Source organism: Penicillium daleae, assembly GCF_028827525.1.
Source record: "Penicillium daleae strain IBT 16125 chromosome Unknown utg000002l_segment0_segment0, whole genome shotgun sequence".
Classification (NCBI taxonomy): domain Eukaryota; kingdom Fungi; phylum Ascomycota; class Eurotiomycetes; order Eurotiales; family Aspergillaceae; genus Penicillium; species Penicillium daleae.
The window spans coordinates 1502998-1530787 of record NW_026623150.1 but is presented as its reverse complement, the minus strand read 5'-3'; the positions used below and the strand labels follow the sequence as shown (position 1 = coordinate 1530787).

Below are 27790 nucleotides of genomic sequence, written 5' to 3'. Positions count from 1 at the left end.
TATGGCATATTAGCGCAGTTTTGTCCGCTATCTTGGCAAAATGCTAAATACTTTCGTTTAGAGATGAAGAATAATGGAGAGTTGTTAGATGTAACGCCACAGCCCCAGTCAACCCTTATTCCAGCTGCCAAATCAAGTACCTCCTTTGGCGAGATCGTCTAGATCCGGTCATCTGTGGCTAAACTTGGTAATAATTGTCGGAAGCCACGGTTTTATGACACTTAAGGTCCACGTAATTGGCAGCATATCCTCAGTAATTGGTCTCCCAGAGTTGAATTTGTACCCCTAGCATTCGGGGCTTAGCCACGAAGTTCGTTAATCTAATTCTTCATGTGTGGCATTCACGAGATCGTTATATGATAACATCGAGGAATGTGAACTGTGTAATCATTGCTCAAATAGCTACAAATAACTACAAAATAGATTACACGCTATGGCAAAAGCTTAAGCTGACAATGAACACTCCTTGTACCCCACTATTTTCCAGTGAGATTTTCCTCCTTTAGTAGAAGGGTAAAGAAGCCCTGGTAATGAATCCACGGCTATACAAAACCACAGACTATATACACAGCGTAGCGAGTTGAGACTGTGCCGTGGGGGCCAAAGGATTCCGTTTCGGTGATTGGCGCGCCTACGGAAGACACGTCAACTGACTCCACGCCAAGTTTGTTGGATAGCTGATTATGAATGGAACATCGTAGAACTACATGAGCTTCAAGGGCATCAGCTAGTTTATATTACACCTATGAATCAATGTCAGACACCAAGGAGCACATAAGCAAGAGACGCCGAGCCAGTGCTCCCAAAAAACCGGACTGGATGTGGCACGTGCAAGTACGTCTTTCCCATTCAACTTTCGTCTAACATCAACTAACCTCCGGTAATAGGATTCGTCACAAGCGATGTGATGAAACAAAGCCCATTTGCGATACCTGCCGCAGAACAGGGCGTATATGCGATGGATACCTCGACCCCTCATCTGGCCAGCGGTTGGGTGGCCATGCTGATCGCAACTCCCCCTTCCTCACTCTTGCCCCTCGCTCTCTGTTTGCCAACGAAATTGAAGCTCAGGGCTTCAAATTTTTCAATAATGCTACCGAGACCCAGCTTGCGGCGGCGCTTCAAAAGCATTGCTGGACTCCGCCGTTTCTTCAACTCAGCCACCAAGATCCTGCTATCCGCCACGCTGTCATTGCTAATGGCATCATGAGTAGGCGATATCAAGCGAGTGAGCTTTCGGCTTCCATGGATCCAGAAACAAACATTTTATATCAGGTGGCGCTTCAGCAGTACGGCAAAGCCGTTGCTTGTTTCAGGTCGCGACTTGAAGCAGTCCCGGAAGGCAATCTGGGATCGCTGGAAACTATCCCTGCATGTTTCTTGCTTCTGATAATGTTCGAGTTTATGCAAGGCAACGCGGCCGGCCTGATTATGCATCTCAGAAATACGGCCAGTTTGAAGACTATTTTCGGTATGAGTCGACAAGCACAGTCTTTTACACAGCTGCTGGCTTTTATAGAGATGGTCGCAGCGATGTGGCTCGACTTAGACTGGTCGCACTCGAACGCTTCATCACGGCTCCAGAGATTGAAGACATGTCAGGGATCTTCAGCCTCTCATTATGACTTGGACACACTTTATCATGACCTTGTCAATATCAAGAACGATGTTATGGTATGGCGTCATGGCGTGACATCCGCTCGAACGGACACAAGGGCGCATGCAGTGAGCCTGAATAGCTTGCCTGCGGTAACACGGCAGACCATAAAGTCCCAATTGGACACATGGTATCAAAGATTTATTACAATACCCACAAACAGAGAAGATAAAATCACAGCCCGCTGCGCTCTGCTCCGAGTGAATTACCTCGGCATCAGCCTCGCCGTTGATGCAGTTCACCAGCGACAGTTATCAGCCCAGCTTAGCCGACATGATTCCGATCTCAGTGGTGAAGTACCGCTAGACAAGGATTTCTGCGAGATCATCGAGTTAACAGAAGCGGTTCTCAAAGCAGGTCACTCTTTTAGTCGGTATGATGGCAACGCTGGAGAAGAGTCGCTTGAGGCTGCTGGCCTGCTGCCTCTCTTCTCGTTTCGGCACAGCTTTATACAACCGCTATTTTACGTCGCGCAACACGCTCCAAGTTTAACACTACGCCAAAGAGCTATCCATCTTCTTCTTGAAAAGCCATGGCGTGAGGGCGCATGGGAATCTTATGTCATGGGCTCTATTGCAAAGCATTCACTAGGAGAACTTCAGAATCTTGAGATATAATGACATGTCATTGTCTAGCTTGTCCTTCAAATCCAGACTGCATCATTATTCCATTGGAGAAGTCGCATCAGTCTTCCTCAACCCTTGCTCAATATGTCCATCCTCCTTCCGTTCATCACCGAAACCTGCTAGATCATGCTCCTGTTCCCGATCTCGTCTCTCCCGATCCAACTTTTTCCTTGTAACGAAACTCCAAAGATAAGCCCCGTTGACAACCTCATGGCCCCCCTCCTTTCGAATCCACACATTTCCAAGGAGAGTAGTCAACAATACTGAAAGCCACATGACAGGCATCATCGCAATGAATGCCCACATGATGCCGCGCTGGGGATCCAATTGACTCTCCCCACTCTTGTTGGTGAAGACCGTCGACATTATAGTCAGTCCGACAAGACCTCCAAATGGAACAGCGAATGACACCAAACACGAAATCTGAGCAGTCATGGTGGGGAAATAAGCTAGTCCGTGCAGCGACGCTGGGTTCATTCGTATTCCGACGCCGTGGCCGACTAGTGCCATCATGCCATAGATGACATTGGTCTTTGCAGCGTGAACGGCCCAGGCTAAAACAGTTATGCCAACTGACGAGGTGATACTGCCTAGGAGGAGAGCTGGAAGGGTCTGGCGGGGCCAGACGTTAGATGAGAACATGGCCATATAGGCGCCCACTGTATCATATGAAATCAGTACAGCTTGTCTTCAGTAGTTTTGAAACAGCACAACTCACCACCCAAGCCGGGTAAAAAGTAGAGCAGGGAGATTCCTGCGTTGCTTGAGCTCCGCTTCTCAACAAGAGCGAAGTATAGGTCCATGAAATACATGACCGCAAACATGGAAACGCCAATAGAGACATTGACGAGGAATAATAAGCCGACGTCCCGCTGCGAAAGCAATTCCCACGGGACCATAGCCTTTTGGCTCGGCAAGGCTCGAGCCATCACAGAGCCCGGCACCATACAGCGCTCATATATGACCCAGACAATAGCCAGAATCCCACCGATGATAATCGGAGCCAACACAGCTGCTGATTTCCACGAGTAGTTGCCCCCAGCCCAAGTCAGGGCTAGAATTAGCAGCCCAAATCCCCAGAGGAAAAGCATCTGTCCACCATAGTCAATGGTCATCAGACGAGCGACGAAGCGACGGGGGCCCGTCGACATGTCACGGCCTTCGAGTTGTGGAAGCTCTTGGGGTCCCTGAAGCTCTTTTCGAAGGACGAAAACGACCACGATCATCGCAACAACACCGATGGGCAGATTGATGGCAAAGCACCATCGCCACGAAGCAGTAGTCAAGAAGCCGCCGATGACAGGGCCAATGCTGAATCCAATACCGGATACAAGGGCGAAAATAGTCCAGTTGAGCGCATATTCCGAAAGCGAAACTCGATCGGCCAGAATTGTGCGAATGGAGATATTGACACCTGCTGCTCCAATACCTTGCAACGCACGGCCGAGAAGGAGAACGCTGAAGTTGGATGTCGGGGCGCCCGTGCAGATTGCTGAGCCAATCACCATGACAAAAATCGCCGCTTGAAGTGTCTTGTGTCTGCCGAACAAGTCGGCGAGCTGGGCCCAGAAAAATAGGAAGGCGGCAGAAGTTAAGTTGAAGGATGAAATAATCCAGTTTAGCTGGCTTATTTGATCTGTGTGTGATGAGAAAGTCAGCGCTGATGGTTTCCTATGTGTCTCTTTGACCGTGTGATCGCCTACCAAAGTCTTCCGCGATGTAAGGAAGCGCAGATGCGATAATTGTTGTGTCCAACGACTGGAGACAGAATGGGGCAAAAAGGCCTAGAATGATTTTCCATCGATAGGTACGTCGTCGCTTCTTTTCGGCGACTTCCTCTGGTGAAATACTATTCTTCTCCTTGGATTTGCCAACGGCATGGCTTTCAGGGACTGCAGTCCCGTCAATATTAGTATCAGCTGTCACCGCATCTTGTGCTTCAAGCCTTTTCCTTTGGTTGTGCTTCTTGATCTTCTTGTATATCAGAATCATGGTGCCAGCCGGGCAACGCCAATGTAGCTATAGCACAACACGCGGATAGTGATAGCGGATTCTGCACCTGCAAGATTACCAAAAACAAAAAAATAGCAGGCTCCTCCCACCTTTATATCGTGCTGTGCGCAGGGCTGAGAAATCTGGTCACACTCTAATACGAGAAGCCCATATCGAGCATAGCGTTGAGCCTTAGACTAGGCACAGAGTGGGGCTTTCGTGAAATCTGACCCAAAGAAGGCTAGCGTACCACACATTAAGGCGAAGCGCCCACCAAAGCTTCTTCGCAGAGCTTGCCGAACTGGGCTAGTCCGGTCTTCTTCTTTGAGACAATGCTATGCGACTACAATACTTGCGGACCATTAAGGACGTTTGAACTCAACGCGGTGCGCATCGCGAGATTTATATCAGGATGCATATTACCTATAGCTATACGATAGGACAGAGAGACAGACCAAGAACTTCTGCCTAGGGTTCTTCACAAGTCTCGCAGAGGTATCCGAGTTAGGTATATCGCGTCGGGTGAGCCCGCTTAGGAGAACCTAATCAAGTCTGCGCAGTATGCATACAAGAGATAATAAAGAATGATGGGTCATCCATTCTATTGTAGCGACCGTTCATTGCTGGTAGATTTAGGCATCATTTACCACTGGCTCATACGACAATGATGATTTTATTGGCCTGTGATAATTTCCACTCGTTTTTGGTACTGAGTGAGGGTGTTCTTTCGTCGGGTGGGTTAACCTGCCAGCATGACTTTCCATCCGGATAATTCCATAAAGGGTATTCAGGTATATGATCCCGATCATCCAGATAGATCACCGAGTCGGCGCTTGCGTTTAAATGTTGCAGGATTGCAAATAAGCACCTTGCTCTAGTGTTAGCAGCCAGGCAGAGGCACCTGTGGCGTATAGAACATTATATATCGACGCGCCTAGGAAAACTACCCATCCCAATATGTCTTTTCAACCACCTAGGCCTAGGGAATGGAGTTAAGACTTCTGAATATATTCCTCTTCCTGCCTTTAAGTATCAGTATTCCTCCTGTATTTCCTAGCACATCTCAATTCAACATAAATTCAAGGAGGTGATGCTTGTTCAGTCTGCCAATCGAGACTAGCGCGGGCAGCCGCCTTTGCCTTGTGGATCCTTGGCGGATGAAAATTTCTGCAGCTCCATATATCCAAAATTTGCAGGCCCTTCAACAAGCACATCCGAATTGGTGTAGTGGCTAACATCGCCGTCTCTCACACGGCAGCCAGGGGTTCGATTCCCCTATTCGGAGATATTTCTTTTATATTTTTTGCAGTTTTTGCTGTGATCTCGACTTGGTAGTAGCAGCGAGATATTGGCACGGCAAACGGCGTCAGTTGGGTACCTTAGGCCTCCAGCCAGGCATGCAGAAATCATCCTCACGCAACAAATATATGGCGCAGGCAAACCGCGTCCATTGAGCTACTGTGTCTATAGAACGGATGTTTAAAGAGTGTTTAAGAGTGTCTATTTTTCCGAAACAAGAGAATAACAACAAAGGAAGATGATTACATGAAATTCTACATGTAGTTTGCTAGCCGAGCTAGGCTAAAAGTCCAAAAAGTAGTACATGGAGGGGGTTTGGAGGATATCGAATCACAACACAGCATCACGAAATATAAGTCTAGAAGTGGATGGGCTTGGAGTAGGTGGCCATGGCAGCCTCCTTGAAGGCCTCAGAGAGGGTAGGGTGAGCGTGGCACGTCCGGGCAACGTCCTCGCTGGAGGCACCGTACTCAACGGCAAGGGTGGCCTCGGCGATCATCTCACCGGCACCGGGGCCGATGATGTGGACACCGAGAATGCGGTCAGTCTCGGCATCGGCGATGAACTTGACGACACCCTCAGTGTCGAGGTTGGTCTTGGCGCGGGAGTTGGCGCTGAAGGGGAAAGTGCCGACGTTGTACTTGACGCCGGAGGCCTTGATCTCGGCCTCGTTCTGGCCAACCCAGGCGACCTCGGGGTGGGTGTACATGACGCTGGGGATGGCAGCGTAGTTGACGTGGCCGTGGCCCTTCTTGATGTACTCGATGGCAGCGACGGCCTCCTCCTCGGCCTTGTGGGCCAGCATGGGGCCGAAGGTAACGTCACCGACCACACGGATGTGAGGGACCTTGGTGCGGTACTCCTGGTCAATGACCAGGCGGCCACGATCATCCTTGTCGATGCCGATGTTCTCGAGACCGAGACCCTCGGTGTAGGGGCGACGGCCAATGGCGACCAGGACGACATCAGCATCCAGGGTCTCCTCCTTACCACCCTTGGCGGATTCGACGCTCAGGGAAACGAGAGCACCGCTGTCATCACCCTTGGTGACCTTGGTACCAGTCTTGAACTTGATGCCCTGCTTGGCCAGGATCTTCTGGGCCTGCTTGGCGATCTCGGCGTCCATACCAGGACCGCCGATCTGGCCGAGGAACTCAACGACGGTAACCTCAGCACCGAGACGAGACCAGACGGAGGCCTGGAGAGAGTGGAAGAAAAGCAAAAAGTCAGTGATCATGTTCTCCGAGCGACCGAGTAAAGATAATATGACATACCATCTCCAGACCGATGATACCACCACCGATCACAATCATCTTCTTGGGAACCTCCTCCATGGCAAGGGCGCCAGTGCTGGTAATGATGCGCTTCTCATCGATGTTGAGGCCGGGGAAGGGGGTGGCCTCAGAGCCAGTGGCAATCAGAATGTTCTTGCCGCGGACGGTCTGTTCACCACCGTCAAGGAGGTCAACCTTGACAGTGTTGGCATCGACGAAGGAACCGGCACCCTTGATATAGTCGACACCGTTCTTCTTCAGGAGGAACTCGACACCCTTGGTCAGGCCCTCGACGGACTGGTCCTTGGCCTTGAGCATCTGGGCGAGGTTGAGCTTGACATCACCGACCTCGATACCGCGCTTCTTGGTATCGTGGAGAATCTGGTGGTAGAGGTGGGAGTTGTTGAGGAGGGACTTGGAGGGAATGCAGCCGACGTTCAAGCAGGTACCACCGAGGGTTCCACGCTTCTCGATACAGGCAGTCTAATTCAATGTGATCAGAGGTTAGCAACGGACGTGTCCCAGCCTGGCTGTTGTCGGAAAGACCACCGGAGAAATTCCAGAGTCCCTTCATTGGAGGTAATTTGACGACGTACCTTCAGACCCTCTTGGCCGGCCTTGATAGCAGCGACGTAACCAGCGACACCGCCACCAATGATGACCAGATCGTGCTCAGCTGTTGCAAACCCGGCGAGGCCGGCAAAGTTAGTCTATCGCAAAACCCAGGGAGCGCGGATATTTCGCTGCGATCATTGCTCAACAACATCCAGATCTCGAACTCACCAGCATCAGAGGCGTAACCGCGTTTTGAGCGGCCAATGAAGACCATAGGGGGAGTGATGAAGGTCGAAGGGACAGCCTTCGGGCCGGCAGCGCGGAGCGCAGCCCGCGGCGTAGCCCGGGGCAGGACGGTGCGGAACATGGCGATTGAAGAACGTAAAAAAGAGGATGAAATCGCAGAAACCGTTCAATCCTCCAAGATCAACGGCCTGGAGGTAAGGGGGTGGAGGACAAGGGGAGAGAAGAGGTGGCTTAAAGGTACGGGAAAGGTGAGGACTGAGCTTTGCGGTATTTTGAGATTCGCCGTTCGATTTGCGGTTATGTAAGCCGCGCTCGGGTCGACTCGGTAAGGCACCGCGTTTACCGGTTGGTGATGCCGATTCAACTGGGCAATTGTTGGGATTTTGATTGGGGAGATACAAGAACAGTCAGCTTAGGCCTTGGTGGTTTTATGTTTCTACATGCAAATGTATCGCTGAAATCACAAGAATATTTTCCGCCACATATACTTCTCTAAATAGTTAAACCTGCCAGAAGGTCGCTCGGGAAAATCCCAAAGAACTTTTCCGCCCTCCACCCACCCGGCCAGACCTTTTGCTACTCCGGGGAAAGGCAGCTTTTTTGGACTCCCGTCGCTATTTCGAGTTAGTTCGTCAAAGATGATGCCCCAGACTGATCCCCAATGCCCGCGGGCTTGAGATCGGCGGGCTCTGGTTTACCGGGGCCTCCGCTTGACCCCCTCTCGGCTACACTCGGCCACCTTGTGAAGCAACATCCCCTTTAAACATACTCCGTACAGAGGATGTCCATGTCAAGTTCCAGCATTGGCATGTCTCTACCTATAAACCCTGACACTGAGACTAATTATGATCACTCAGTGAACGTTTCTCGGCGTTATTACATCACGCTGAAGGCCTTGCCAATTCAAGTGTACTGCAACTGTGACCGAAAGACATGGCCATAAACTGAAAAGATCCATCAAGCGGTCTTGAATTGGTCCAGGGGATGGATATTAAGGATTAATGTGCCCTGCCACGTTTCAGCCGCTTCATCGCCAACCTTCCTGATGGGTTAGCGCCCATGGCGCAAGCTCAAGCACAAGCTTATTTGAACGGAATGACCGGAGCATTACTGCGATCAAGTCGCTCTCTATAAAAGAGCTCTAGCGACTGATACAACCAAAGCCCAATCATCAACGAACCTTGCGACCCTGGCTTTCCTCACTAACTCCGACGAGCGGGAATCGTCCGGCTCCGCGCCTTCACAGGCTGGAGCATGGGATAGCTAACCAAGTCATGCCTTAGCCTACAGACGCGGTCCGTTTCTCTCCCGTTGACCGAACCCGAAACCCAAAATTGCCCTTGAACTCATCATTTGATTGACCGACTCTAATGGCTTATCAAAATATACCCCCCAAGCTTTGGGGGCTGTCATCGTTGGGGCCCGAGTCCGTTCCCGTGTCTGTGGATCGGGACTCCGTGTCGGTGCTCCGTGTCTCCGATCACGACAATACAGTTGGCAAGTTAGCTACTATATAAACAGTCAATTCTCTAGTCTAGATAGCATTCATATTTCCATTGACAATCAAGTCTGAATTAACTCAATAACGAAGAAAGTTTCTCAAATAGAATATTGCCCAACATACTGCTCGACATGTCTACTATCACTGCATTTTCCATCGAAGGGATGAAGGGCCGACGGTCCATCTACGCCCTCACCAACGAATCCGTAATTTCAGACGAACGCATCGAAGAGATTATTTCTGAAGTCATTATGCACACACCCAGTCCATTCAACTGCCAAAGTGCTCGGATGTTGGTTCTTCTTAAAGAGCAGCATGAGAAATTGTGGGACCTTGCGCTGGAGATTGCTACTGCGACTGTTCCTCCTGAACAACTGGAGACGTTGTATAAGCCTCGGATTGCTCTTTTCCGAGCAGGCTACGGAACGGTGAGTTTGTGAATAAGTCAACTAGACTTGTGTGATCATGTGCTGATATTTTTGGTTTAGGTATTGTTCTACGAGGACCCTGCTTCACTGAAGCGTCATGGGGAGCTGCGGCCTATGCTGATTGACAAACTCCCTGAATGTGCGCCATTTCAAATTGTTACAAAAAATATTGTATTGATCATGGAGCTAACATTAGCTGACACTCAATTACAGGGTCCAACCATTCGAGTGGCATGCATCAGTTTGCTCGTAAGTCGCCTTCGCCTGGTGTTGACTGGACATTGACGCTAACTCCGCCATGGGATAGTTTGGACACTATTAGAAGCCGAGGGTCTGGGGTGCAACCTGCAGCATTACAACCCAATGATTGACGCACGAGTCTCCGAGACATGGAATATTTCTCTCGAGTGGAGTTTGAAGGCCCAGCTTGTGTTCGGCAAACCGGCGGGACCTCCCCGTGAAAAGACATTCGAGCCACTCGCGAAGCGAGTATTCATTCACGGCAAATAGAGGGAGAGATTGCGATGGGTTCAACCAAATTTGAAGTGATGTTGTAAAGATGAGATTGATACATGTCGCATAGCGGATATTAGATACAGTTTTTGTTAGCCGTGTTTGTGAATGTGAATAATCTATTATACAGACTTCATGCATTGGCGACAGACGTAAATTTTGTGACAAATTCCCCAGCTTTCTCAGCACACTCTCGAGCTTCTTTTTTGAAACCCATGATCCACGCAATCATGAAGAGATCGTGTGGTGTTGTTTCTGACACAAAGCAATCCACTAGAGACTCATTTTCTGGCAGCTCTTTGAAGACTGCAGCGAATTCCAGATGCTCTTGGTGCAGCACTTCCTTCCCTCCAGTCACGACCAGCATAGGTGACGGCAACGCAAACGGATGCTTTATCGGAGCGAGATGCTCCTCAACTGACTTGATGATTTCCAGATCCTGCAAGAAGAGTGTTGCACCCCAGCCTGGAAAAGATGCTGGTATACAGTCAGTCTTGTAGTTGGGGCTATCGTTCCAAGCATCTAAGTCTGTTGCTCCGGGAATATTGGTCCAGGGAGAGAAGAGCCATGTGCATTTTGGCGCGGGAAGAAGAGACGAATCGTTGAATTGTGTGATGTACCGCAAAAGCCCCAAAGCAAGATTAGCCCCGGCGCTATCACCACTCAGAATAATCTGCGAGGCTGGAATATGTAGAGTGCCGAGGAGATAGAAGTATGCAGTGATGACATCTTGCAGCTGAGCGGGGAAACGTCCATTTGGGGTGCCCGCTAGCCGGTACTGGAGACATAGCACGTATCGACTCGGGGTGTATGAGAGAAAGTTCTTGGCGATGAATTGACAGGACCCTGTGCGGCCGTCTCCTGTTATGTAGGACCCACCATGCAGCTGGAGCACGACATGCTGGCCTTCGGGGAGCCTGAGATCCGGGGTAGGAAGTTTGGGGTACCAGGTTGCCCCGACAGCCTCAGGTTTGGTCTTTCCGTCTAATGCGAGGCCCGAATACAACTCAGGTCCTGCAGGCTCAATGAGGATAAATCGTTTCCTCTCAAATCCGGGTTTGAGGGAGATGGAGGGTGTTCGTTTCAGAGAGATGTACTTGTGCAGGCCTACCTTGAGAATCGTATTCATCAAGGCTTGACGGTATGTCCATTTTTGGTACTGGCGATTCTTCGAGCGTAGATAGGCGATGACCGCCCATGGAAGAATCAGGAACGAGGTGTCTGACGGTGGAGAAGGCATGGAAAGGGAGTTGCCAAGAAGATGGAAGAAGATGAGAGATGAAATGAGGAAGACTATTGGTGGCAAGGGGACCCATAAACACCACAAGTCCTGCTCCCTTTGTGCATGGGATTAGCCTTCATCTAAGGTTTGAGGGTTTTTAGGCAGCACTCATTGGCTGACTGTACCATCTCATTGAAAAGGCAGACAGGCACCGTCCTTTGATAAATTGTCAATTCCAACAGCGAGCTGGAAAAGTGATTCTAGAATCGTATGATGGGATAGTAACTTGTTGGGTCCAAGGCTTGTTAAGATTGGATGACATCATGATCTTTTCTTTCCGTCAGGAGGAAGAGGAGAGATCTGGTGCAATCCACATTCATCACGTGACCTAGGCTTGGCCTGGATTTATAGTCATAAAACACTTCTTTTAATGGGTCTTTCTACATCTCTTTCTTTCATAATCTGTAAAATTAGGAAAATTTACTCGGTCATATGATTGGTGTGTCGTTACGAACGATCTCCCGACTGTTTTGGTCAAACTCTATTGAGGATGAATGCCATGTTTATTAGTCTTAGTAGACTAGTAAGACGTTTAATAAAGATGTCTTTAGACCAAGATTTTGATTACTTAGTTTCGGATTTCTGATTCCGAGTCTATTAGCTGAGAAGGATCGGGAAAAGTGGGCTAATTGCTGACCTCCAAGGAATAGGGTGCTCTCAGCTACATGCACCCTGCAAGGCTAGGCAAACAAGCTTAATTGTAGATAGTCGATGACGGGTTATGTGAGTAATACAAATAAACACAATCAAGCTTGTATAACAATTCTGTCAGTTTGCCCCGTCAAATCAACACCTTTGTCATCAGCCATGGCTAGACCCTGTCGGCACTCGGCAAGTCCTTGCTTGGTGTGACTATCAACGAGCCGTCTGTGGGAATTTTGAATGAGAAACCAGTAGACCGGTAGTCGAGCCGTTCGAACGCGATCTCTCTCTCGGAAGAAATTGGTATCTTAAGAGGTAAGTGTCTGAGTCTGGCCTTCGGTTAATTAATGCAACGACTTTCCAGGGAAAGAGAAGTACGATCAGGGGATGTTCGGCGAATCTCCGATTTGGAGATATTCGGATGTCCCACTCTCTAAAAAGTCAATCATTGGAGTACATCAGCACACCATACTCATTGGAGATGTAGATGCAGACCATGTGACATGCAAAAGAAGGTCTAAAATGCGAAGCATAAGACTACTAAAGTTGAGTCAGTTGTTTCCAGTCTGTCCCGTCCGTTGATTCGCCATGTTTCAGAGCGATTCGATTGACTCCGAGATGGGCGGCTTGCCGAGAGGGGAAGTCCGCGTCAGACAGAAAATCTGGAGGTTCTCCACGGGGACACTTTGTGCTCCGTGTTTTCTCGGGTGGAGGCAGTGGCGTCGGACCGGTTGGTGGTTATTGGTTCTTCGGCGGTAGGCGTGGATGACTGATTTCATCCCGTACGCCCTCCCGGTTGGCGTCGAAAAAGACCCGATTGGGTTAGTCGACGGGGCTCAATGACGGCATTGGAAGAGGCATTGATTATCTCTCGCCGGGTAATTCTATGCAGGGCGCTTCGAGCGTCGTCTGGGGAAGGGACTGTTGTGAAAGGTGGGCGGTCGCGCTTCGGACAGAGTGATGGATGCAACTGGTGCAGATCTACTTATCCGGCCAGGGTGCGCCGGCCAAGAAGGGAGAGAAATCCTTACACAGCCCAGGCTCGTATCGCCGAGTCCTGATACTCCCCGGTTAAAAGCCCGAGAACCTCCTCTCCCGAGTGCCGAGTAAACACCAGTACTGTTCCCTGCACGGGTGGGGAAGATGGGGAAAGGCCCAGCCTATCGCCGACTCCAAGTCGCTTTGTCCCGCAATAATGTAACCAGATCTGACCACATGCGACTCCTTGCTGTTCTTGAGGTGACTCTTGGCCGATCCTCCTGGGGAAGTTTCCCAGCGGACTTGGACTCGGACTCGCGCCGTGGGGAGGAGTCGAGCTTTGTTTAAATAGTGCGATGGGACCCGCCAGGATGTCGCAAGACGTGCTGCTCTCCTCATTCTATTTCATTACCCCGTGGGGTTGTCTGGAGTTGACTCTATAGATCTGGAATCCGCTTTATCCTTTTACTCTCCAACTCCTACTTTCACCAGCAGACCCAACTCCCGTCCTCGCACAGGTTATGCCCATTTATAATCCAACACACACCATATCATCACAATGAGCGACAAAATCCCCTCGTGGAACATTGTCCACAAACTGGAGAAGCGCCAGCTTCTCATTGCAATCAACTGCGTCGCTGCACTATCCATCCTCTTCTTCGGATATGACCAGGGTATGATGTCCGGCGTCAACAACGCCAAGGACTACATCGACCTGATGAAATTCGGGTATACGAAAGACGTGGACGGCGAGCTGACACCAGTGGTGACCAACTCCCTGCTACAGGGCGGTATTGTCTCGGTGTATTATCTGGGGACGTTGTTCGGGGCTCTGTTGGGTGGTTGGTTGGGTGATCGAATGGGGAGAATCAAGTCAATTGCTGCAGGTGCAGTTTGGGCCATAGTGGGTGCGAGTCTGCAGTGCTCGGCGCAGAACCATAATTGGATGATTTGCGGTAAGTAGAAGGGACCTGCAAGGGATGAAGAGAAAAAGATGAGATCTCAGTGGCTGATCATGATTATAGCACGCTTCATCAACGGTATCGGCACTGGTATTTTGAATGCAATTGTGCCTGTCTGGGCGACTGAAACTGCCGAGCATACTTCGCGTGGACAATTCATTGCCATCGAGTTTACTTTGAATATCTTCGGTGTTGTGCTGGCCTACTGGCTCGAGTTGTATGTCACCCGATTCTCCAATTACCTCGCATCGAAGGGAATACAGGTCTAACATCCATTTCATTCTAGCGGCCTCTCCTTCATCGACGGCGGTAAATCCGCCTTCCGCTGGCGCTTCCCCATCGCCTTCCAGATTATCTTCCTTCTAATCCTGCTTGCCGCTGTCTGGTTCTTCCCCGAGTCCCCTCGCTGGCTAGTCAAGGTTGGCCGCGAACAGGAAGCACGATACGTCCTGCAGCGTCTGCGTGGCAGCGGTCCGGAAGACCAGATTCGCGCCGAGGCTGAGTTCCGGGATATCCAGAGCATTGCTGAGATGGAGAAGACGCTTGTCCACGGCAACTCTTACCTGTCCATGCTGTTTGGCTGGAAGTCTGGTGACCTGCACATTGGTCGGAGAGTGCAGTTGGTTATCTGGCTGCAGATTATGCAGGAATGGGTTGGTATTGCTGGCGTGACTGTCTATGCACCGACGATCTTTAGTATTGCTGGATTTGACTCTACGAAGAGTCAGTGGATCAGCGGGTTGAATAATATTTTCTACATGGTATGCTGGCACTTTTGCATCCCTGATTCGGCCAAACTAACTTGACTTTTTTTAGTTCGCCACGCTTGTCTGCGTGTTTACGTTGGATCGTATTGGACGACGCTGGACTTTGTACTGGGGCTCTGTCGTGCAGGGTATCGCCATGTTCCTTGCTGGTGGATTCTCTCGCCTTGCCATCAATGCCAAGGCTGATGGTAACGTGGGTTCGGCTTCGTCGTATGGTGCGGCGGCTGCGTCGATGATCTTTATCTTTACATCGACCTTTGGTGCTACTTGGTTGACTGTGCCATGGCTGTACCCGGCCGAGATTTTCCCGCTGGCGGTGCGTGCGCGAGGCAATGCCTGGGGAGTTGTCGGCTGGAGTATCGGAAACGGATGGCTGGTAAGTGATTAATCTGGAGCCCTGATCCTCATGGAGAATGTCTATGATACTAACTAAATTCCTATAGACTCTTCTGTGCCCGGTCATGTTCAGCTCCATCGGCGAAAAGACCCTGTATATCTTCGCGGCCAGCAACGTGATTACCATCCCCATGGTGTGGGCTCTGTACCCCGAGAGCAACCAGCGCACCCTGGAGGACATGGATCTACTCTTCGCCGCCAAGACGCCTTGGGCCTGGGACGCGGAGAAGACTTTTGCTCGTCTCAAGGAGGAGAACCCTGGTATGATGGACATTGCTAGCCGCAAGAACAGTGTCTTGGACCCTGAGACTGGTAACGTAATTCCTGTGGATGCGGTGACGGCGGCTAAGCTTGATAATGCTGCTGCTGAGCATGTGGATCGCCTTTGAGCGAGAGGAGGGTGAGGTGGAAGTTTGACACTCTCCGTGGAGTAGGGGACGGTCAAAGTATGTAAGAAGAATAATTACTCCGTAGCTGGAGGGGGTTGGAGTTATTACGAGTTATGCCAGGAACGACGATCGCATAAAACTATCAGACATGATTTCTATAGGCTAATTTAATCTCATCTACGAAGTCAGGAAGTGGATTACAAATGAAGAGTCATACTTAAACCTCCTTAAGATCTGATCTGCTTCGGAACCTGGTAAGAGGCGCCCGTCGGGAACGCTGATTGGCCACATTGACAACAACTTACTTTCCTCGCTCTGGCCTTGACTTCTACATAAAAAGTTGTCTTGAACCTCTAGCTTGCTCCATTCCTGCTACATTCTCAAATACTCAACTATCTACTCCAAACTCTCCCCATCTTGTCTGGTAAGTGCCATCGTGCCCGACGCGTCGAGACGCGTCTACCCCACGAAGATTCGTATCGGCGATAAGCTAACCACTCCCAGGGACCAGACCGCATCCGACCCAACTTCAAGCTACAAACCACATAGTGCTCAGCTCTACCATAGTGGACCCCAAAATGGCATCCTCACCTGTTCTCCCCGCAAAGCACACGCTCACTCCCCCAAAAGACACAACCAAAACCCAAGCCCAGTTCCAAATCCACCTCCACCTCCATCTCCAACACACCAACTCTCCAAAAACACCTCCACCGCATCTCCCTCCACCCAACCTTAACCCCCTACCGCCGCCGCGTCTACCGCGCCCTCCTCTCCGTTCCCCGGGCCGCTGGACCACCTACTCCGCACTAGCAACCTATCTCAACTCCAGCGCGCGGGCCGTCGGCAACGCGATGCGCACGAACCCGTTCGCGCCCGAGGTCCCGTGTCACCGCGTGCTGGCAGCGGATGGCTCGTTGGGTGGGTATAAGGGGGAGTGGAGGGTCAGCAAGCATGTTGCTGGGGGCGGGTTTCGAGAGGAGAAGAAGGTGAGGTTGTTGGAGGAGGGGGTTGGGTTTGATGAGGCAGGGAAAGCGGTGGGAGTCTGTTTTAGGGAGTTTAGGGATTTGGGAGCTGTCAAAGAGGGTTGAGTTGAATGTACTGTTGTTGTACTATTTTTATGGTGTTTATGGATTTTGGGATGATGGGCGTTTTGGTTGGATTTGTGGGAGCTATGAAATATGCTTATTTTTGTTGTTATGTCTAGAAAATGGTCGAATGGAAGTCATACTTCCTATAATTGACTTCTCTGTGCATGTCTGCTTTTTGTCACCTAGGAGCTACATTTCCAATTGACCTAGTCAACCCACCAGTGAAACACGATATCGGGGATTACATTTCACAGCATCGGAGGCAGATGTGTGCCTGGCCCATTCCTGGATATTACGAGATTTCCACGAGAGCAGGCAGTCGTCCGTGTGCAGATGCTCTGTTCGTGGCCCATTTTCCTTTGCTCGGAGTGAACGCATCGCCGGGGACCTGCATAGCTCCTGTTCATGGCATTTCGGCCCACATTGCATCGAAATCAAAGGTCCTCAGGCTTATTGCAGCGTCAGCAGGACCTGCTTTGATCGAGGGTGTGCTGTACTGAGTGGGTGCCTGATTAGTCTGGCCATTATTCGGCAGTTGTAGGAAATGTGCGCAAGTATTTGAATACTGTAAAGACCTATGTGTTGTTTACACACTACTCCGCTGCTAACATGAGGGTAGTATATCTTTTTTTGTTAAACTTCTTGAAAGCAAGCAGTACATGCATACCCCCAATTGGACCGCCCACTATTGCCAGCTCGGCGTACCAAGAGAGTTCATCTCTACTACCAACCAATCTCGAGATAAACAATACAAACGCATGCACCGGAAATACGCCAGATAATCGACAACAATGGTGCGATAACGACATCTACACTGACTACACAACCACAGTCCCCGATACAGGCGTAGTCCGAGAATTCTGGTTTGACGTAACACAAGCCAACCTTGCACCAGACGGCCGCTCACGATGGACCCTCACTATCAACGGCACAATTCCGGGGCCAACCATCATAGTTGACTGGGGAGATACGGTCATCGTCCACTTGCGAAACAATCTCCCAGTCTCCATCCACAATGGCACCAGCCTTCATTTTCATGGAATTCGCCAACTCAACACAAACCCCATGGACGGGGCAGTTTCCCTTACGCAGTGTCCCATTGCCCCGGGTCAGAGCATGACATACCGCTGGCGAGCTACGCAGTACGGGACGACATGGTACCATTCTCATATGGGACTCCAGACGTGGGAAGGTGTCTTTGGCGGGATTATCATTAACGGGCCGGCTAGTGCAAACTACGACGAGGATAAGGGAACAATCCTATTGACTGACTGGGACGTGAGGACGGTGGATGAGCTGTGGGATACGGTGCAAGTGTCTGGTCCGCCGACGGTGGATAATGGGCTTATCAATGGGACCAATGTATTTGGGGATGATGGCATGGATCAGGCTGGACGGCGATTTAAAATGAAGTTTACGAAAGGGAAATCCTATCGATTAAGGCTGGGAAATGCGGCTTGTGATACGCATTTCAAGTTTAGTATCGATCATCATTCTTTGATCGTGATTGCGGTGGATTTGGTTCCGATTCAACCATATACAACGACTGTTTTGGATATTGCAATTGGTAAGTAGCACAATACGTCGTTGTTGAAGCACCATCTAACTTCTACCTATCTGACTCTTGGCCTAGGTCAACGTTACGATGTTATTGTCCACTCCAATCAGTCTGCTCTAAGCAATGCCTTTTGGCTCCGAGCCATCCCCCAGCTCTCCTGTTCGAAGAGTCTCAACGCCGACAATGTTCGCGGAATTATATACTATGACGAGGAAAATATCAATTCTACTATAATCCCCAACTCTACAGCGCACAATTTTACCGACAGCTGCCGTGACGAAGATCCCTCAAATCTTATCCCAATGGTTTCCCAACCCTTCGGCCTCACCCCGTCAGAGTTTTTCTACAGCGAGACTCTCCCTGTCACAGTATCCAAGACCAACTCATTCTACTGCTGGCAACTCAATGGCAACTCTTTCTCCATGAACTGGACACAGCCAACCCTGCGGTCCTTGCACACCTTGGCCCCAAGTCACAGACCAAACCTACTCCCAAGCTTCAATTCCTGCTTGTCCGCTATCCCCCTACCAGCGAATAGCATTCCCGTCCCCCAACCAGAAACATGGGTCCTGATAATAATCGAAAGCACCCTCCCGATCCCACACCCAATCCACCTACACGGCCACGATTTCATCCTCTTAGCCCAAGGAACTGGCCTTTACACTGTCCCAACATCTGCATCTCTACCCTACGCTACTGCCAGCACTATACCAAAACGCGATACAGCCCTACTCCCAGCGGGTGGACACCTAGTCCTAGCGTTCCACACTGATAACCCGGGTGTGTGGCTATTACATTGCCATGTTGGATGGCACCTGGAGCAGGGGTTTGCGGTGCAAATTATTGAGCAGGGAGAGGAAATTTGTCGGCTGTTAAATGGCGGTCCTAGTGGTGAGGGTGGGGCGTGGAAGGAGTGGGCGGAGGACCTGGAGGGGAACTGTCTTGTTTGGGAGGGATTGAAGGGAGGGTTACAGGGAGTGGAGGATGGGTCTGCGGTTTGAAGGGTAAGGATGGGAAATACAAAACGATAGGTTTATTGGGAAAGTTCATTTTCCTTTTTCTTTGTCTATTTGTTTGTTTCTCTTCCTTTTGAGATGGTGGAGCCGTGGAGGATATTCGAATTGCGGGGTTTAAGCTGATGCTGAAGTTTATGACAAACTTTGAATATGGAAGGATTCTAGCTTCTAGATTCTGGAGTTGGGGTGTACTCTCGGTGTGTACTTCTGGTATTGATCTTTGCTTTTGTGGTCTAAGACAAACACTATCGTAGTCGTATGTAGCCTGGGAATAGAGTTTGACAGGGATGTAGGATAGTCAGGTCTGGCTCCTCGATCATGCATTGTGAAGTGTGATTTTCTCGTTGTGGATCTGAGGGATTTACATGCTAGCATGGACTAAAGGATTGTGGCGCGCACTTGGCGCAGCCCAGGTCTGCTTGCTCAGGCGTTCCATCCGTACAGGGTAAAAGGCTCGTGGTGCGTAGTACACGCTACATATATAGGGCACATGAACATCAACAGTGTTTTCCCATTTCTTGTTAATACACCAATCCTAACGAAGCGGAGACCAACTGTAGATCCTTCCTGCTCTTGGAGTTGTCTTAATATCAAAATGTCTGCCTGCTTAGGAGGCCGATCGTCTCATGAATTATCGGTATGAGTAGCCCGGTCAAGTCGCTTGCTTGACGCTATTGCAAAGACGCATTCATTTGCGCCACGGAGGAAGCTACGAGCAACTTGATTTTCGGTGGTATGAGGAGGCCAGGATCTGGATGTTGGATAATTAGGAAGTCCAAGATCTAGCTCTATTTCCAAGATGACTTTTCAGTTTGCGGAAATCCGTCCTCGGTGGAGCAATACCAAGCCATTCGCAAGACTTGATCACAACTGCTCCACGAGACCCAGGAGCTACGAGGGTGTATGAGATAAAAGCCTAGAAATTCATGGCAGTAGCTAGCGAGTTAAGAAGGTTATCAGTAAGAAGTTCGACGCATTACGTGCCAAAGGAAGGTGTTTTCTGCCTACAATATTCAGTGGCACACCTCAAGCAGATGGCTGAACATGACCAAACTGGCTGAATAAATCAACGAATTAAAGGTCTGAGTTCGGTCAGAGAAAACAATTTCTGAAAATGCAGACGATTCATTAAACAAAAATCAAGCAACTTAGAAAACTCAAAAGTTATTCCCTGAGACATTATTACCACCGGATCAATATAGCTAGGTCGTCCACTTCCTTCAAGTAATAACCATGGCCTGGGCTACTGTGGAGGCAACACGTAACCTGCAATACCCTCTTCATTGTACCCCAAGTTTGCAGCAGCGTTATCTCTCTCTGCCGCGGATATAGTGTAGAAGTGATCTGTGCCTGACTGGCTATACAGGCGGTAGAGTGGGACCGCAAAAGGGAAAGGCTCTGGATAGATGTAGCCTGTGATACCTTCGTCGTGATATCCCAGATTCTCAATAGCATTGTCCCGCTCTGGCTTCGAGGTGGTGTAGAAATGATCGTAAACGGTCGGGTTGTACGTCCTGTAAAATGGAACCGTATCATACTCCTGAGTAGAGTGGATACGACATGCTATGCCTTCAGCTTGGTACCCGAGGTTGTGGATGGCGTTATTCCATTCATTGAGATCGGGAGTGTAGAAATGGTCTTGAATGGATGGGTTATAGGCACGATACCATGGAACGAGGTTCAGGAGTTGGTCGATAGAGGACGAGGTTTGTGCTCTTGCAGTGAGCGCATCGGAGAGGGGAAAAGCGATAGCGACTGCTGCGGCAGCTACAAGAATAAATAGATGCGCGTATCTGACCATGTCTGCTCAGTATCTGTATGAATGATATTGTCGAGAGAAGAGAATGGTTTGTGTTTTAGCAGGTGCTCGTGAAATTAGATAGACGAAGCTTAAATAGTTTTTCAAGCTCGTCGTCCCCGCCATCTTCAGCCCGAGTTTTCGGTCCACTCAGTGGCTTGATTTTTGTTAGCTGTATATGTGAATAAGCTTCATTAGCGTCGCTCGAATACACAAACTATGTATGAGTGAAATATCAGTCTAGGGAATAGATTCGACGGTCGAGTAAATAGTCGTGTTGTGATGAGATATTCTTGTGACATGGTCGCATGCAACCGGGGTTGAGCGAAATTAGGGAGGTAATTTCTGCCGAAGATCCCTGCAATGAATTGTTTGTTCAATGGTTCTAGAATCAGGCGATCAGGCTCAAAGGACCGAGAAGTAAAGATAATGACTATGCTAGCCAGGAGTCAAGCTATTTGCGACCTGTCTTAACGTAGCACTGGTCTAAGGAGCACTTAATACGAGATATTCTCTTATAAACGACTAGACTTTTAAGTTTCAATATTAGCCGTGTTAGTAAGGGCTAGTCTTTAATAACAATTAGATTGCTCAGAAAATGGTAGCTAACCTTGATACGATAGTTCCTTCCTCCACGATGCGTGACTAAAGACCCTGTGACAGGTAATAGACGATGCTCTGCAACTATGTACTTTGGAACTCACGCACCTGCATTAGGCACTAGCCCGCCCCAAGTTCCCAATTATTCGTCCTTTATCTTAAATTAGCTTAGCACCGACGAATGGTTTACTACATACCCCGTCGCTACGGGAACTCCACTAAATTTCTCATGTGCCTACTTTCATTGTATGCCCATTAGGAACTCACTCTTGAGGTTTATATCACACTGCTCAATCGGAGTACTACTGTTACCCGCACTATCTCATCATGTTCTTAATCGAAATTTTGTGCCTATATTCGTGAAAACCTCTTGCAAAAAGTAGGGAAAACTAATTGGGTAAAGGGGTGAGGCTTAACGCGCCCTTTTGTAAAAGCAACAACGTTCTGTCTTTCCCAGGTCGGGTTCCTATGAAGAAATAAAATTCATATTGTGGCTAGCTGAACAGTCCGAATAGTCTAGAGCAGAAAGTGAAAAACCTCGGAATGACTGCAGGGGATGTTTCAATTCTCCAGCTGGTGAGAATAAGCCAATAAAATGATGCCCTACTGGATGATCACCGTACTAAGAGTCGAACGAACACCCTGAACTACGTGGCTTATGACAGCCAGTGCGTCCCCATTTACCTGCATAAGGAAAGAACTTACTAGCAAGCCTCGCGAGCATTGGGCAGCCTTGGGCTGAAGGGAGCAAACATGGATTCGCGCCACGAGGAGTTAAAGGACCGCGAGGCTCAAAATTATAGTCACCAATATTGAGGGGTTACACTTGCGCCCGGAAACTTGATGTTTAGCATGACGCCTGTATCACCTCTTGGCGATCGAATTCCGGGGGAAACAGTGATGTCAAATACAATATTCTATTAGATGGGTTACTGTATAAAGGCCTGTGCGATATTCCCAGACTAATAACATGCTTATTTGAAACCGACCGGAGCTTCGCCTGAGTCTTTTCAGTTGATCGCCCTATTCTCGCTTGATGAAAACTTCAGCCTCCATGCACTTCTGACTTGGCCGATTGTAAGTGAGGACTTTGTGCCATCAGGATCACGTACTAGTTTTTGAGTCGCATAGAACCGACTCAAAGAGGCCGATCACAGATTTCACATGGTCGAGCTAACGTGTCTGGGCCTTCTGGAGCTTCGGTGATTTCTAAGAGAAACGACCAAAATGTCGCTTTAACAGAATGACCTTTGATTTCTCTTCCAAAATTTGAGCACCTTCGCCTCCTTTCGTGACCAACCATATTGTCTCCGAACCGATGCTTCCTCCCTGGCAATCTAGTCTAATCATCATTTGTTGCAGATCTTTTGTTCATCGGTTGCTAGGCCTCCATTTATCCAACCCCTGACAAAACGGCGGAAATAGGTTTGCGAAAAGTTCCGAACCACAGGTGACATCAAATCTAGCAGTTGGGATAACATGCAGAACATGAGCCGAGAGATGCTATAGATAATACGTGAGCATTGAGAAAAGCTAATGTATATGAAACATACTTACCCATAGTACATTTACCATCCGTGAAATAGCCATTCACATAACAGTGGAAGTCGGACGCATAATCCCAGGTGCTACGGATATTAGATTTCCCCCCGACAGGAGTGACTTGCAAAGGAGCGTTGCGAATGCACATACCAATTGCCTTCATAACAATCTCCGCGTTCATAACAGGTGTATGCGTCAGTTGCGCCGTTCTGCATGGTATAAACAATTTCGGCACTAAGACTTGGTGTCCGCCGACAGTGCACGCCACTAGGGGCGTTGACGATTGCGCAGTACTCTAGTCCTCTCTGGACAAGAGGTGATCGACTACTCGCGACCACTGTTGCCGTGCAGGTGGCGAGTGTAACGAGAGCAGAAATAACATGCATGTTTGACAGGAAAGCTGATGCTGTACTGAGGAGGGATTAACGAATTTGAGAATGAGACTGTGTAAAAAAAGGAAAAAAAAAAAAAAAAAAAAGGAGAATGAAACTTGTACAGATATTTATACCTCTATGTCATTATTCACTTCGGTTCAAACGATTAGGCATTCAACATTGACGGGATGAATTCTTTCGCTAGATCGAGAGCTCGTGTATCAAGCTCTAGCTAAGCTTCCCTAGGCTGTGTCTTTGGCACATAGTGTCAGGAGAGACGGCCCCTGATTAGCCAGACAGTCAGGCAACGGACAAGCTCGACATTGATCTGCGAAATCTGTGCTAAAAACAAATATCGAAGTGGGGCAAGGAACGAGCTGATCAGGCTTAGCGTTTATTAACCCCCTATTGTTGTGACAGAATGTAAGGACCCGTTAATCCAAAAGAAGCTTAACTCTCACAATCATGGACGAGATACGGCCTCGTATTAACGCGCCACATATTTGACAGTCTTCATTGTCTCGTATTCGGGTAATCTAACCACCTATAGGTAGGCGGCTATTTGATCTCTTCAAACCCTCGTTAACGCGCCTTGTACATGAGATAAATACTCCGCACTCCTGCTTGTTGAAACAATACTCACTGTTAACCCAGTGGTTATTAATCCCTCTGCCGCTTTGAATCGCAATAACCTCGTCTCTGGGGATGACCTCGTTGTCGTCGTTACAGGCGAAGACAGTGGTATACCCCTCTTACCACTTTCTTTGCCAAGCCAGAGCGGCCAGTGTTTATCCCCGGTTGCCGCCTATCTCAACCCCAGGAAACTCCTCGAGCAATTGGCGGCGCGGCTATACCCACCCACTACTGATATCACTAACTCTTTCTCTATTTCTCCCGCTGCGGCGAAGAAAGGAGTCGAGACTGATTTTATTGAGATCTTGATCAACTACGCCGACGCATAAGAATCCTAAAGACGCGGAAACAACAGAGGACACTACAGAAGATCTCGCTCTCCGATCCCGGAGAGTCGACAACCTAACTTTTTGCAGCCAATGCAATGCAAGCGCCGTCATTGCAGTCTTGGCTACTTGCTTGAAACTTCTGGATGCAGGAAACAATCGGCGGGGCTAGGAGGGGGTTGGATATTCCTTCGGGAAAACCTCGGAGGCGGGAAAGCGCCGGAATCGCTGATGACGAGAGGAGTACTCCGTAGCCTGATCATGATAGTCGGGAGTATATCTGGTCTTGATCGCATTGTGACGGCAGGGCTAGGCTATGGAGCGAGCAGGAGCCAGCAAATTTTCGACGTAAGATGTTGTCCTACTTAATGCCGCCGTGGGATGTTAGGAGTAATTGGAGGTCAGTTTATGTATTGCTTCATTGACTTGTTGCTGTAGCGAGACTAGCACGTACAGTGCACCACCCCAGTATGACGACAGGATCACAAGATTGTTACAGCTACATAGATATGGCCACTGGCTGAGAGATAGTTATCAGGATGTTTGTGATGTTGTTCTGTACCTCGTAGAAGAAGCCGAATGGAGTCTATGTCAAGGGCAACACGGAGAATACAAAGCAGGGACCGCCGAGATAAGACTGGTGTCATCAAAGTATTCAAAATTGTGAATACATGTTTTGAGAGGTCGCAAATCCCGGATCCTGACTGCATTTGAGAACGTATGAAGACCAAACGGATGACAACTGCCCAGTGACCCCCGTGAATCAGGGCACCCGGAGACGTACTCAGATCTACTCAGTGAGCAAAGCCAGCCAAGGTATACGCACTAAGATGGAAAGAGAAAGCCTGGGCCAGGGGCTGGCATAGGGAATGACGTAAATAGGGTTAAAGGTACAGTAGAGGGGTAGCATGGCGTGGCGTACTATTGGATGTGACCTCCGAACCGGGGTAGATTGAATTTTTCGGAGCAGGGTTGGTTGCATGCTTGGCTCGGGCGAGACCGAGGACGCGTAGCTGGGGACCTGGGGTAGTTGGGGACAGGAACGAGAAAGTTACTCGGTTCTTGCTAGACTCTAGCTTTTGATACTGCATTTCTGTCCCAAATCCATATTGTTATCTCTAGCTAGTGTGATCTCTGTAGTATGCCGGGTGAATTATGCTTGTAGTAGTGTTCGGTTAGACTTGTCTGACTGCTGAAGCAGGAACACCAACCCTGGATGCTTTATACGGGTGGCTCAATGCCATAGATTCTAGAATCTGAAGAGGGGTTCTAGACTAAGTTCAATCCCGCGCGATGCAAAATTCTCCTCATTTCGCGAGAAAAGTAAACATGTCCAGCTCCACTTATGCTACAACCGAGCCCGACAGTAAGATTTCAATTACAAATGAGAATTAGTTGTATCCAACCACAACGCAGGCTAGCCTAACTAAACCAAGATAGGACTACGCTACAGTTGGCAAGGGTAAGAATTGAATTGAGTTCATGGATTGCGTTCATTGATCATCATTTCCATCGTGTGGAGGAGTACCCAAAAAGACAAAACTCCGTCTAACACAAAAGGAAACCCCCATAAAATCCCGTCTATAGCATTGCAAAGCATTCCTCCATTCAAATCGTTCAAAAACATAGAAACATACACAGAAGTAAAAAAGAAACGGCCAAGAATCTTCTATACAGGACAGGACAGAGCAGATGTAGACTGTAGTCTATACATACAAGTGTAAACATCAAGGCAGAGAGGCAATGGACGATACCACCAGCCAACAAAACAAAAGCAAATACGAGGTAACGCCATCCAGGCGAAAACAGAAGGGTAATCGCACAAAGCACGACAAATGCAAAATCGTAAAATCGTAACCCTCGCGGGAATGTCAATGGCCCCACGAGGTTCAAGTGCAATGCCCTTAGAGCGCAGCATCCTTGGCAGAACGCTTCAGGGCTCGTCGCTTCGGCACATCGAGGTGGTGATACGAGCGCAGGTGCTCGACCAGATGGTCCTGGCGGGGGAAACCATTGTTGCCCTTGCGGGAGCAGTGCTCGACGGGGCAATTGCGGAAGACGGGGTAGTGCACGCTGGTCTGGTGGCGCTTGAGGTCTGCGAAGCGGGTGAAGGACTTGCCGCAGTGGTCACAGCCAAAGGGCTTTGCTGGTCTGACGGAGGTGGGGGAGATATGTTAGTCGGGAATGCATACAAGGGGATGATCAATGTCTAGGACAGCGAGGGAGGTGTTCTGACTTACTTGGATTGAGTAGAGGGCGAGTCTGGGCCCGAGTCGTCCGAGGTGAGTGGATAGTTGGGCATGGACACCTCCTCGGCCATGGTATTGGTCCATCTGGAGCTACCGCAGGTACTACCACAGGTACTGCTTGCGGAACTGGGCACGCTGGTGGAGACTGGGTTCTCATAGATGTGCGGGAAATCGTGCATGGGGGGAGTACATGTACGGTGAGGAGGTAAAAGAGTATGCGGCGTCGGGGGTGACTTCGGAGACGGCAAAGGGACTGGCCGTGGTATCAAGATCACACAGGGCGGGTTCATAGATGGGTTGTGGGGCCCCGTAGAAGAAAAAGTCCATGCCGCCTGGGGAAGAGGAGTAGGAGGAGGAGGAAGAGTCTGAGTAACTGAAGGGGGATTGCATGTTGTGGTTTCTGGAGTTGTTGATGAGGATGGGGTGGGTGGTCGTGGCAGTAGTAGTTGAGGTTACAGAAGGCGAGGCCAAGGTAGAGGAAGGAGTCTAGTTTTAAATCGGAGGATAATCAGACGAGTTTCTCGAAGAACGGGAGATGGCCGCTAGTGAGCACTAGTGGAGGAGGATTGACCTACCATCGTGAGACGCTGGTGCGAATCCTTCGTGAAGCCAATCTTTAGCGCTGAGGGCTTACTCGGAGTCTGGGCTGGTCGTATGGAGTATAGGGAGAAGAGGAAAAAAAAAAAACAAAAAACAAGAGGCGTTCCGGAGTTAATATGAGATCTTGTGGACAGGCTGGTATTTGGGTTCAAAGAGAATATTGATCAGAACCATAACATTCCATGCTGCGGCTCGAGAAACACTAGCAGATGCAGGCTTGGTCTCCCCTCGTCCAGTCGCCATCCCAACCCACACAACACGAAGTCCATCATCACCTGGTCTCAGCACGGCTCACCACCCCAGTTACTACGAAGGGACGGTGAAATCGGTTGTGATTTGGCTTTTCCATGCATCATCACTGGCCATCTCCCTCTACACAGCCCCGCCCTCGAGCGTCATTCACAACAGGATCATCACCTGCGGGATTTCTTCTGCAAACACCAAACGGATCCTCGGTCGTGCATTAGCGGCTCTTCTCATCCCAGCGCTGACTTCCCTG

At 49.4% G+C, this 27790-nt stretch overlaps 9 protein-coding genes across 9 annotated transcripts; 4 read left to right on the top strand and 5 right to left on the bottom strand.

Annotated features, from left to right (window-relative positions):
* Positions 1-683: 683 nt before the first annotated feature.
* N7458_001576 (Zn(II)2Cys6 transcription factor domain-containing protein) lies at positions 684-2274 on the top strand (the record flags this gene model as incomplete). Its single annotated transcript, XM_056904959.1, has 2 exons — positions 684-697; positions 888-2274. 2 exons carry the CDS (start codon positions 684-686, stop codon positions 2272-2274), a joined length of 1401 nt encoding a protein of 466 aa, XP_056769066.1.
* Positions 2275-2319: 45 nt separating this feature from the next.
* mfs56 (uncharacterized protein) lies at positions 2320-4275 on the bottom strand (the record flags this gene model as incomplete). Its single annotated transcript, XM_056904958.1, has 3 exons — positions 2320-2942; positions 3002-3919; positions 3987-4275. 3 exons carry the CDS (start codon positions 4273-4275, stop codon positions 2320-2322), a joined length of 1830 nt encoding a protein of 609 aa, XP_056769065.1.
* A 1657-nt stretch (positions 4276-5932) lies between these two features.
* On the bottom strand, positions 5933-7797 carry N7458_001574 (dihydrolipoyl dehydrogenase; the record flags this gene model as incomplete). The annotated part of the gene is made up of 4 exons (XM_056904957.1): positions 7632-7797; positions 7445-7524; positions 6849-7331; positions 5933-6772 (listed from the first exon to the last, which is right to left on the bottom strand). The coding sequence occupies exons 1-4, from the start codon at positions 7768-7770 to the stop codon at positions 5933-5935; spliced, it is 1542 nt and encodes a 513-aa protein (XP_056769064.1). The 5' UTR covers positions 7771-7797.
* Positions 7798-9281: 1484 nt separating this feature from the next.
* On the top strand, positions 9282-10088 carry N7458_001573 (uncharacterized protein; the record flags this gene model as incomplete). The annotated part of the gene is made up of 4 exons (XM_056904956.1): positions 9282-9578; positions 9639-9717; positions 9792-9827; positions 9886-10088. 4 exons carry the CDS (start codon positions 9282-9284, stop codon positions 10086-10088), a joined length of 615 nt encoding a protein of 204 aa, XP_056769063.1.
* A 136-nt stretch (positions 10089-10224) lies between these two features.
* On the bottom strand, positions 10225-11331 carry N7458_001572 (alpha/beta hydrolase; the record flags this gene model as incomplete). Its single annotated transcript, XM_056904955.1, has 1 exon — positions 10225-11331. The coding sequence occupies one exon, from the start codon at positions 11329-11331 to the stop codon at positions 10225-10227; it is 1107 nt and encodes a 368-aa protein (XP_056769062.1).
* Positions 11332-13552: 2221 nt separating this feature from the next.
* N7458_001571 (uncharacterized protein) lies at positions 13553-16595 on the top strand (the record flags this gene model as incomplete). The annotated part of the gene is made up of 6 exons (XM_056904954.1): positions 13553-13949; positions 14019-14172; positions 14242-14716; positions 14772-15098; positions 15166-15492; positions 16116-16595. 6 exons carry the CDS (start codon positions 13553-13555, stop codon positions 16593-16595), a joined length of 2160 nt encoding a protein of 719 aa, XP_056769061.1.
* A 609-nt stretch (positions 16596-17204) lies between these two features.
* On the top strand, positions 17205-19154 carry N7458_001570 (laccase; the record flags this gene model as incomplete). Its single annotated transcript, XM_056904953.1, has 2 exons — positions 17205-18162; positions 18229-19154. The coding sequence occupies 2 exons, from the start codon at positions 17205-17207 to the stop codon at positions 19152-19154; spliced, it is 1884 nt and encodes a 627-aa protein (XP_056769060.1).
* Positions 19155-20412: 1258 nt separating this feature from the next.
* Positions 20413-20970, bottom strand: N7458_001569 (uncharacterized protein; the record flags this gene model as incomplete). Its single annotated transcript, XM_056904952.1, has 1 exon — positions 20413-20970. The coding sequence occupies one exon, from the start codon at positions 20968-20970 to the stop codon at positions 20413-20415; it is 558 nt and encodes a 185-aa protein (XP_056769059.1).
* Positions 20971-26346: 5376 nt separating this feature from the next.
* On the bottom strand, positions 26347-27081 carry N7458_001568 (uncharacterized protein; the record flags this gene model as incomplete). The annotated part of the gene is made up of 3 exons (XM_056904951.1): positions 26347-26593; positions 26683-26826; positions 26882-27081. The coding sequence occupies 3 exons, from the start codon at positions 27079-27081 to the stop codon at positions 26347-26349; spliced, it is 591 nt and encodes a 196-aa protein (XP_056769058.1).
* Positions 27082-27790: the final 709 nt, after the last annotated feature.